Genomic DNA, 12,197 nt, shown 5'->3' on the forward strand with positions numbered 1-12,197 from the left:
TAAGAAAAGAATATATAATTAACTGTTATCATAGTTGTGAATATATGAACGGAAAGATGAATCTTGGTAATTTCTGATAATGTGTGAATTAACTAGGATTTTAATGATTATTATTGGCACTAGAACATAGATGTGTTTATGAATGATAGTTATGATTTTTGCTCGATGTCGATGGTTTGATGTATACGTTGACTGCCTCTCGTTATTGTAGAAAGTTGTAATATTTGGAAATAACACGGCGATGCTAGAAACCCTAAGGATGAATAGTTGGAATGATATGAAAGATATTTGAAATATGTTGGTTTGATCTGATTTGATGATTGTACGGCATGATAAAACATGTTAAGGAATTGTGATTGGTTCGTACAAATGGATAAGGTTCTAGAAAGATTCCCACAGTGGTTGCGAGTCGAGATCAAGCGGTTTCGACTCGAGACCACATAGTGACCACTCGAAACCAGACAAACAACAGGGGACTCGAGATCGGGTAGGTTGCGACTCGAGATCTCCTGATCTCGACTCAAGCCTGACTCGAGATCTCATGGTTGCGACTCAGAAATGCACAACCCAAGATCGTCTGGTTGCGACTCAGAATCTCATGGTTGCGACTCGAGACCTCTTGTTCTCGAGTCGAGACCATCTGGCCTCGATTGGGCTGCTTGAATTAGTTTTTGGGCCACAATGTGTATTGACGTGCTTGAACTGTGTGTTTAACTTTACTACATGCCGCTACTGGTTGACGGTTTATATGATTAAGATAGGCCCATTAACATTGGTGTGCCTTAGGTACTATGTGTTAACTGATGTTCTGGTCAGTGTGCTAGTATTAATGTCTAACTGTCACTGTTTAACTGTTTACATGCTAGAATAGGCCCAATACCATGTATGCTGGTATGACATGCATGCTATGTGTTAGATACGTGTAGGATTTTACGTGACACTACTTGCATACGAACCTAACGAATATTAATAACCATAATAGGGTATGGTTGACCAACATAACAAGTAAATTGACTACCGAGCAAAGCAAAGGTGAGTTCACAACTATTAAAGCATGCGGTCCCGGTGGTTTGGGAAACGGAAACTTAAGCAACGCTATCCCTCTCTTAAGGGATACAAACCTATTTTTCTCCCCTTAAATGGGACTCTTAGTTAAATACTGTTTATACGGAATGCAACGAGCAACACTAAACGAAACTCTATCACTCAAGTCCCTACTACTAAATACCGATTAGTCGCCGGGGCTAGGCGAACGGGTTATTAGTTGATAGCGCTATTTAGGTCTTACCAGCCTCACACCGTGCCTGTAGAGGATCGGTCGTGAACTAATGTACTCTGGCAAACCGTCAATGATGATAGAACATTGACAAACGGGGCACTGCGGAAACGTACAGTCACCTAGTATTCGGTATTGGAAAAACAGTTTAGTCGCTTACTTATGGGGTAGCTCCCCATGGCATGTATAAACGAATAAATTAACTGGTGAAACAAGTTTTTGGAAATAAAACTGGAAAACTCTAAACTCGTGAACTCGCCAACGTTATGTTGACACTCTACTGCATGCTTTGCAGGTTGCTCGATACAGCTCTGGACGGACGTTGCAATCGGATGGAGTGCGTGGATCGTAAGTAACGTAATAACAAACTTGTGGTTTTCAATTATGATGCGTTTTCTTCCCCTTTCCGCTGTGAACTTAAACTATGTTTGAAAAATTTAAACTAGGTCACTAATTATGCTAATGTTTATAACAATAACTAATCCGTTCAAAATAATTAGTGGCTAAGATCCTGGTCGTCACACGCCTCGCGGTAATACTCCGCGTGTGGATTTTGAGGGTGTGACAAGAACCATGTTGTATAACCTCAGAGGGTTATACTCACATACAATATGGTCCTAAAGGAACCCTAAGGCATATCTAAACTAAGCTAAATCGGGTCAGAACTGAAAGTCAAAGCAAAAGTCTATTTTTGCGACTTTCGTTTGCGAACCGAGCCTAATCTCAGAATTTTCAGGTTGAACATGCCCAAACATGTTCTTATATTATTTACCAAGTTATTTAAGTGTTAAAACATGTTCCATAACTTCAGCATTATCAGTTATACATTATTTTATAAAAACTGACCCGTTTGACTTTTTATTAATAAGTTTGACCCGACAATTGACTGAGATAATGTGATAATTAGAAGGTGCCCTTTTAGGGGTTTATTACCTACATAACTACCAACACATAGCCACTTTTAATTCGAATAATGGCTGGACCGTTTGTGATTAATCACAAAGTCAAAACTTAATTACGATAGCTTTGACTTTCGGTCATTAAGCTAATAAAACTTAAACTTAGGAAGCTAAGAACACTTACTATAGTCCTTAGCACGAAAATTGAACTTGTGAAAGCTTCCTTACTCAGCAGGAGGCTTTAGAGAATGAGTTTCAGAGTAAATTTTTCAAAGGTGCAAATGGAGAACTCAAGTTATGGCCTTATATAGTGTTTTGCAAGTCCTAATATCAAAGCATGTGTCCCTAGGCTTTTACCAGATGTTCCCAAGTGTCCCTAGACTGTTAAAACTAGTTGCAAAGTCCTTGGTATCAAAAAACTAGGTTGCAAAGGCGGTGGAATGGCTGTAACCTGCAGCTGTCCACTTTTCTTCCCAGATACAGTCTTTACGGACCGTAAGCCTAAGCCCTTACGGTCCGTATCCGTAATTCAAATTTGTATCGCCCAGTTATGCCATCTTACAGACCGTAAGGCGAAAGCTTTGCAGTCCGTAAGCCTTCCATCAGAGACAAAAAATTTGAGATCTTTTATATTTGACCATGCAACTTTCTGAGTTTGATTCTATAGTCACTTTCAGCAGAAGTGGGCCACATTATCAGGCCTGAATGCTCTTGGAAGTGTTGCCATGCATTGGCATTGATTTGGAATCTTTGAAAGAAACCATTTGAATGAAGGGTTTGTCATTTTTGTACATAGGATCCATTTTCTTTGAAAGTTGGATTATTCAACACAAGTTTTAATCGGATACATGTGAATTCCTTAACAATTATTTATGAAAACATATTAATGTTTTACAAAGGTTTGGAAACGTTAAAAGGTCACTCAGAGGTAATAATTAACATGTTGACACTTTTAATCCCTCCAGTTATCTTTTTACATGATCCGGGTTTAAAACACATTTAAAGTTCATGACACGTGTCTTTATTATATTGGACATGATTTTGCGAGGTGTTACAAGGACTTTCGGTTTTGAGCTTAGGCTAAGGGTAGTAGTTTTTGGCTTTTATATGTTTTTATGTGGCGACGAACGAACACCAAACCGTGACAACTTTATTTACAAAACACATAATGACTAACACTTTTGGGTTGGTTTCTAAACAAGAAAAAACAATATTCACAACACTTCTTTTTTTCTTTTTCTTTTTCTTTTTCTTTTTCTTTTTCTATTTTTTCTCTTTTTTTTCTTTTTTTATTATTCACTACTTGTCATTCATGGTTGATAACAAAACATTTCACACTAGGTGGAGAAACGAAAGATAAGCAAGCTCAACAGGGCTACTAAGAACGATGACTAGGTAAACATAAAACAAACAAACAATTGTAAGGGATATCCTAATGCCTTTATCATTTACGTGCACATGTCAACTCCACAATCTCAGCATCTATCAAATCATAGAAGTTCTAATACAGAATAACATGCGGCCTACTCTCAACAAATGAATTCATAATGTAAATCATTCTATCATTCTGCAGGCTCAAAATTCTCACCAAGAAAGGGTAAAAAGGCTGTCGACGTGTAGCATATTCAATCTAAAGCATGTTACCGCTAAATAAACATCTATTTTCAATTCTTTTCTCGAAAACCATCTGTCAGACCTACTCTCATGAAACTTAAAGGAACGACCATGACAAAGGACTATGTTAGTTATTACCAGAAAGGAACCCATTAGTGATTGAAACATTCGGTTTTCATATCCATTTAGTTCACTTAAGGGAATGAAATTCTTTAAATTTTTCAATTTTTTTTCAAAATATTCAATTTTTTTCAATTTTCATCATTTTCAATCACTCTCAACCTCTTTTAAGCTCTTGTCTGCGTGTCGTAAGGTCGGTCAAAAATGAAGTTAAAAGTGTCCTATTCACCTTTTACTAGTAAAGGGCAAGTAGGGTGTCGAATCCACGGAGAATCAGTGGAAAGTGTAAAAGTTCGTTGCTTTAATTATCATTTATTTCTAACTAATTTCTTTTTGCAGTTTGTGAGAGTAATTATGAAAACGAATGTAAATTTTAGTTGTAAACAATAATGAGAAAAAGGACCAATCTTTGAGTTTTCAGGTTATGCAGAAAATCAGGTTACTTAGTTACCACTATTTGGAAATCACATAGACATGATTTGACATAAACTTGTTTTGATAAATAATTAATGGATAATATATTTGATTGCAATGATCCACGATCGAAACCGAAGAATTGATGCAAATGAATAGTAACCCAATTAATTACCAATTTTAACTTTCATAAACATAATCAAGTTCAATGATAATCCCAAACGTTGATGAACAAACCAAGTAATTGATGAACTTAAACGTTTACGATAATCAAATATTGTTTAATCAGAACAAGAATAATAGGAACGATTAACCGAATGTTTAACCGAATCCTAATCCAAAAAGTCGTAACAATAAGCAAACCAATGTTTCACACATAAACCATATTCCCGGAGATGGTCACGGGACGACTAGCCGCTCATGATGTTCATACGATCTTCAATAGCTTGGTAGAAAGTTCAATTCATGATTGACTTGGATACTGGTGGATGAATGATGATAATTTTAGGACGAATTTAGAGCTCAAAATAGTGTTTTATGGCTGCTCCTATTCGATGGTCATCAAGTGAACAAATTAGGTTTCTTAAAAACCCTTTAATCCCTTGCATAAGACAAACCACGTGTTCCCCCAGGTTTCCCGCCATCACCTACGGTTGTAAAACCGTAGGTTACAGCTTATTTTATGTGAACCTTCCTTCCAAAATCACGTGACAAGTCTGATGATTGATGACTAATATGTGCCTTTTGTCTCCCTTGTTCACAAGATCATCAAAAAGGTCAGCTGCCACTTCTCTCCACTCCAAAAGAATAATACAAAAATATGATGGATGTGATGTGATTTTTGGCTTTTCAATTTTTTCCTATGTTCCCACTTCACGTGTATAATCTTCTTTTTTGACTATTGTCCACATCCCACCATATGCTTACTTTTATTCTACCGTAATGATGATGTTGAGATTTGATGGAAATTAGTGTTCACCTCAAAATAATGCCCTCCACTTTACCTTTCTCTTTTCTTCAAATAAAATAAAAATAATGATCCTCTTTGAAAATGATGCAAGTCCACGTGACATCCTGCCTTGGTCTGCGTGTATTTTCTATTCCCTCAAAATAATCCTCCTTTGTTCTTTGTCGTATGTTACGTGTGATAACCGTGAGTCCCATTTAAAACATTATGTCGAACTTTTTATTCTCTTCATGTAAACCGTAACTTAGGGTTTGTAAACCGTAAGCTACGTTGCGTAATCACAGGCCATAGATAACCTGATTCCAACTTTCACACATTTCCACAATTGGCCCCTGAACTTTAATCTTTTATACTTCTCGCACATCTAAGCTGCATCTTGATTCGAAAGACGTCCTGAACATCGCCAATTGCCGCACTTATCCATCTCGCACGTTCCGCATTCTCTTTAAACTCCGTAACTTCACCAAATTACGCGTTTTACCTGCAAAAGCACAAACACTCGTAATAAACATATTCCAACCAGATAATCACGTAAAACGGATTAAATCACGTAAGATAAGCACTTTAGCACCCATGTTTCACACTCTCCGTCATTTTACTTATGGCTAAAAGATGTTTTCACTTTTTTAATTTTTTAGTTTTTACACACTTTTGTAAATTTTTAGTTTTTACATACGTTTGAAAAATATTTTACGTACGTTGTCGAATGTAAAAAAAAATTGCACACGGTGTCGAATGTAAAATGTTTTTTTACAATCGGTAAAATATGTTTTTTACGGCCCTAATTGCCAGCCCGGGCTCCTCTAAACGTCACACGTAAATGTACTTTTACATTTTACACAATGCTCCAAAACAATTCTGTAATTCGACACCGTCTTCCAAAAAAATTGACATTCGACATCGTATGTAAAAAACATTTTACGTGTGAGTTTACATTCGATAGTTGGAAAAAATACCTTTTACGTTCGACAACATACGTAAAAAATGTTTGACAATCGATATTGCACGTAATTGTTTTTACATTGCCACCGTATGTAAAAATTATCTGCTCTTTTAACCTTAATTTTTTACATTTGATGTTTTTATGCCTCGAAATTATTCATATTTCATTTTTTATCACGCTGATTTAAAATTGTAAAAGTCGAGCTCTCTTAAAACATCGCACGTATTCCATTTGACCAAATTGTTACCCCGCAGCCTACTACCTGATTTATAATGGTGTACATTTTTCGTTTTGACATCTTTTCTATGTGTAGATTTTTTATTAGCACGTTGGATATACGAATAAGAATGATGATAAAGAAATAGAGACAGAGTTCGTTGGATTTGTTTTTGTTTTTTACGTTAAAAATATATTTGCATGTATGAAAATAAACTTCCAAACAATTGAATTATACATTTTTGCAATTACTTTATTATTACTTAATTCATAACGCTTTCCACCATACTCCTCTTGATTCGATACCTGACTTACCCTAGCTATTTAGGTTACTTTAGTTTTTGCAAGACCCTTACGACAATAATCACATGACCTGCATTAGATAATTTGATATGCTATCAATCGTTAGTAGAAGACACTCTCATTTAACAAATAGGTACAAGCCCTATGGTATGTAATAATTCAATATACATTGTAAACGAACTAAATCTTCAGCGAACAGTTCCTGAACCGTTTGGAGGGAAAATCCGTTTATGTTCCTTCATTTAATTAATGAACAAACATGAACAATGATCATTGATCAGTTAGTTAAATGAACGAACACAAACAGATGTCTCTTTCGGTCAATTGCGTTCCTGAGTGTTCGGTAATGTGTTCATGTACATTTATTCATGTTCAAATTTTGTTTATTAAAGATCTTTTAGCATTTATTTAGTTTAACTAAACTTTTTGCATTATTAAATTCTTATTTATTTCAATACCCAAACAAATAAAATAGGAAACCTAATCTCTACCTTATTTATGCATCATTCCTCTTTTGTTCGCATTATTCACATCGAAAAATACTATCGCCATTCGTTCAATGATTAGGGCTTCAAGCTCTATCGCCGCAACTTCTCACCGTCAACCTCTAGCCACCATAGTGTTAGCTTATTTTATTCATGTTTGTTTGTGTTCATGAACCGCTCGAGAACATGTTCCTTTTCTTAATCAATGAACACGAACATAAAATCTCGTTAGGTAAATGTTCATAAACAGTTCATAAACACATTATATCCTTAACGAACAAACACGAACAAGTCCATGTTCGCGTTCGTTCGGTTCCTTTACAGCCCTAGAGGCTATTGTCGAAGTTACGTGTTATATGGTTCACTTTTCGGTCAAAACTTCAATTGTCTTCCCCGTGAAAAACCAAAACAAAAAATGACGTCCCTGGGTATAATTCTAGGTAATGTCATATCTTTTTGCTTTCAATCTATTTACTCCCTATGTATATATATAGGTGAGATCATGAGAAAACTCTAACCGTTACTAAATCCTAAACTCTAAAACTAAAAAAAGTAAACTCTAAAAGCAAAAACACTAAAGGCAAATGCTTGAAAGCTAAAAAGCTTAACCCTAAAAGACTAATCCTTAAACTCTTAAAAGTAGGGTACCGGGAACCACTAATCTATTATATATAAAAAATGAAAGAAATTTGGGCTGATGTGGCAGCGTGATATTGCATCTCAGAATGTTTTGAGCGGGAAAATTTCGGGTCAAGTTTTTTTTTGTATATGGGTTAACACGGGATCCATGTATCCTGATATTATGACCCGACTATGTTTTTACTTCATCTGTGTTTCTTTTCCAAAACCCTAGAGATCTTCCATCTCCATCTCCATTCCAAGCAAGTGATCATCTCTTTAATTGCCGTTCCTAATGAGATATCGATAAGATTCAAACACTAGCTTTCATTTGATTTTAATAGTTATCATCATAGTTATGTCTATTTCTTAGAAACATACTTCTCGAAAATACTCATTTGATTTGTATTTTTGTTCATTCCTTTCTTCTCAATGCTTTTTAGGTTAAGGATCAGGCTTTTTCTTTTCTGTTGACGTTCTCTTCTTTCCGATTTACACATGTATGTTACTTTTTTTTCACTTTTAGATTTTCAGTGTATCGATATGAGGTTTAGATCAACTCAATTTCATGGTTTATGTTTTTACTTCTTATTGTTTAATGTTTTTCCTATTTGTGTCTTTTTTAATTTTATTTAACATAATTTTCCTTATTTTAGGTCTCGGATTAAGGAGTATCTCCCCATTGTTGGACTTGCAGATTTTAAGAAGGGTAGTGCTATATTTTATACTCGCTTTTGTTGAATGAATTCGTTTATTGTTGAATTTGCTAAAGCTCTACGGCTGTTTGTGAATGATATGGTTACAGATTAGGTGTTTGTTTATCGCTTTTATATTGTAATTGTTAATTAGGTTTTGGAAAATTAGCGTTGAATTATAGGAGAAATTTTACAGGATTGAAATTTGTAACTAAGTAAGGTGCTTTATTCAAATTCTACTTTTACTGAAAAAACTCATTTGCTAATGCTATGGTAGATTGTGAATGATATGGTTATGGATTATATATTTTCCATTAATTTTTATAAGATTTATAACTGTTTATCAGGTTTTTGAAAATTAAAGTTGAATTTTAGGTGAACTTTTACAGGATTGAAAGTTGAAATTAAATAAGGTGTCAGATGCAAATTGTACTTTTAATGTACTGTTTCATTAATAGTGTTTTTTTTACAGTGGATTGTGATTTGCCAGTCTATTGAAAGTGATTCCCTCACTTACCATTTTGCTCTTTGTCCTATATGAATTTGGTTGTAGATGATCAAGAAAAGAAACCTAAAAGCATAGTTGATGTTGGCTATGGCATAGGAGGTAGCTCAAAGTACCTAGCAAGAATGTATGGAGCTGAATGTCACGGAGTCACCCTCAGCCCTATGCAAGCTAAGAGGGTTTATGACCTTGCTGCTGCTCAAGGGTTGACCGATAAGGTATCACATTTTGTCAGTTTTTGATGTTTGGGAATTAATTGCATTTGGATGTAACCATGTTATTAAGTGAAAGATTGTTGCATAACTTGAGCTTCTTTTAATCATCAATATGGAATCGTGTACCCTTAGGAAGCCTCTAATTCATGATTTTTTTTAGTCATTTTCGATATGCAAATAGAAACTTCAAGAAACCAAATGGGCAAAACTGTAGTACATCAATCATTATATATGACGTTTTGTGCATCAAGTCCATGTAAGTTTGTTATATTAGGATTATTAACCAAGTTAACTGGTGAATAATCCTAATATAACAAACTTACATGAACTTGATGCACAAAACTGTCATAGAGATCTTTCCCCTGGAGAAAAATCCCTTCGCCCTGAGGAAAAAAAATCTTGAATAAGATTTGCTCCAACTTTTATCTTCCGGCTTGGTGTTATATAGCTGATTACGTAAAATAACTAGAATCCATTTCTCTTCAGGTAAGCTAATTTTTTTTAATTTGATTCATTTCATATTAAGATAGCCCTCGAACCAAACAAGTTATAAGTAAATTCCATTTACACCTCATCTTATAAATAGATTGAAGTATGTGAAATTGGTGCACTTTGCAGGACATAAAATCCGCAGACTCGTCTGGCATTGTGGCCCCATTTTTGCTTGCGGTAATAAAAATAGCATCCTCACATAGGTTTGGGCAGGAAAATATTCAGGTGAGGTGATGGAGACTGGTGCACACTGCTGGACTCCTTTTGGTTACAAATGTCCGACTCGTAAGTCATACTTTCATCTCAATTTGATTAGTCTTGGATACCCTCATCTCAACTATTCAATGTTTCTTACAATTTCTTGTGTTAAATTTGCATCTTATACGGCACACCTAAGCATCCTTTATGCAGACTTAACTGAAGAAAAAAAGAAAAGAGCTTAATAGAAAGCCATTGCTCTCTTGATGAAAGTATTGAAAGTCTAAGCCTGTTCAGTTTCATCAGGCTTAGACTTTTATTTTACCATTGAACATAATGGTTTTTACATTTGATAGCTAATATTTGTGTTATACAGTACCAAATTTCATTAGGGAACATGATTGTTTTTACATCTGTAACGATTGGATACGTTTTGTTCAAATTGATCTTTATATTACACACTCATAGGTGGCTCACCCCAAAAAGAAATCACAGAGTCTACCAGTGTAAAGGCAGTCCTGTTGGACTTAGGCTTAGAAGGTTTCACTTTCTAATTTTGAATTCGAAGTATGTTTAGTATGTTCACAGCAATTGCTATTTTCCTTATTATTATGTTTAGTGATTAATAAACTGTAACTTATTGCTTAGATCAATACTCCAATGATTTTTGTTTTAACCTCATTCATTACTTATCAGATTCATGGTTTTATGTTTGATTAGTAATTTACTATATAACCCCCTAATGATTTTAGGTGCTTATTACCATTCATCGTTGAACCTCCGTTGGAGCTATAGATACCTCAAGTTTCTCGAAAGACTTGAAAGTAATCTTAAGTTTAAGTTTGTTATCTCTAGAGCAACTCATTCTTCTTAGGCATCGGTTCCTGTTGTCGCTACCTGTGGCAAATCGATTGTTGAAGACAGGACATATAGCTACTTGCTGGATCCCTTGTATATATGTTGGTGTGGAATAAAAGTTTGCCTTTCAAAAAAAGTGTATTGAAGACATAACTGTCATAACATAATCTTTTATTGACTTTTCGTTTTACTATAAATGCTTTGACGATGATAACTCTAGACAGGACCTTAATTTTATATGCGGCAAGCCTTAGACCAAATAATCCTGTAGGGTGAGGCACTAGGTTGTCTATGAATGCAAAAGTCCAGATGAATATATAAAATCATAACTATAAACATATTATATAATGGTTGGTACCAACTAATTGGATTTTTTTTATTTTTATCTCAATATTCATATTTGTTAAGGCATTATAAAGATTTATGTATGATCCTGTAATTAACTACATAAAAAGTTTATCACTCTTTTTATAGCTAAGACATTAATGTGTCATATATTTTGTATATTTTTAAGTATTTATTAATCATAAATAATAATTATATAAATAACTTTCTTGAGTCCGGGAAACAATCCCGGGTGATAATCTACTTTTATATATATAAAACTTATTATGAAAACCTTTTAAAGTAGAAAAAAATATCATTTTTACATTTTTTTCAATACTTTTTCATATCAATAGTCAAAACATGTTGAAGCCACTCAAAATAAAAAAATAACTTTTGTAAAAAACAAATTGTGTGTTTTTATGCTTTTTTTTTTAATTTATTGTAGTAAACGACTTCTACATGTGGTTATAAATAAAAGTTCTGAAAAAAAGATTTGATAAAATATAATTCTTTTCATGTAAAATTGTTTTTTTATGAATTGTTTTAGTTGTTTTACTTATGAATTATGGTTCAATGGTTCTCCATTTTTTTGGTTCCTTATTCACCCCTTTTCTAAATCTTTACTAACATTTAAATACTTACTAAACTTTCGTTGAATTAATCTTAATCATTAATTTGATGTGATCAAGGTCTATACGAGACATATATTACACCTATACTACATAACCCCACGATATGATACTAATACTATACTATACTATAAAACAACCATAGGCCTACACGAGGCCTATACTACACCTACATTATACTACATCTATAAACCTATATAAGGTCTATACGAGACCTGTAATATATTATACTACACCTATACATTATGATATAATATTATGCTATACTATACTACAATTATACTATACCTAGAGACCTTAATAAAAAATTAGACATAAATAGACCTATAATATGATAAATAAAAATTAGACATAAATAAAGATGAAATACTAAAAGGAATAAAAGTAGAGGGACTAAACATGTACACTACCAAAAGTTAAATC

The 12,197-nt window shown here is 34.0% G+C and overlaps 1 protein-coding gene across 4 annotated transcripts; it reads left to right on the plus strand.

Moving 5' to 3' along the window:
- Positions 1–8,062: 8,062 nt before the first annotated feature.
- On the plus strand, positions 8,063–11,029 carry LOC110940466 (probable tocopherol O-methyltransferase, chloroplastic). Of its 4 annotated transcripts, XM_035990193.1 has the most exons (6): positions 8,071–8,210; positions 8,299–8,355; positions 8,512–8,564; positions 9,104–9,273; positions 9,889–10,047; positions 10,713–11,029. In XM_035990193.1, coding segments are annotated over exons 2-5 (333 nt in total). In that variant the 5' UTR covers positions 8,071–8,210; positions 8,299–8,353; the 3' UTR covers positions 9,997–10,047; positions 10,713–11,029. The 4 variants fall into 4 exon arrangements, with proteins under 4 accessions (XP_022037690.1, XP_022037691.1, XP_022037689.1 ...); XM_022181998.2 differs by lacking the exon at positions 10,713–11,029 and adding an exon at positions 10,160–10,425 and having other exon boundaries at positions 8,063–8,355; XM_022181999.2 differs by lacking the exon at positions 10,713–11,029 and adding an exon at positions 10,174–10,425 and having other exon boundaries at positions 8,063–8,355.
- Positions 11,030–12,197: the final 1,168 nt, after the last annotated feature.

Source organism: Helianthus annuus, chromosome 5 (assembly GCF_002127325.2).
Source record: "Helianthus annuus cultivar XRQ/B chromosome 5, HanXRQr2.0-SUNRISE, whole genome shotgun sequence".
Classification (NCBI taxonomy): Eukaryota; Viridiplantae; Streptophyta; class Magnoliopsida; order Asterales; family Asteraceae; genus Helianthus; species Helianthus annuus.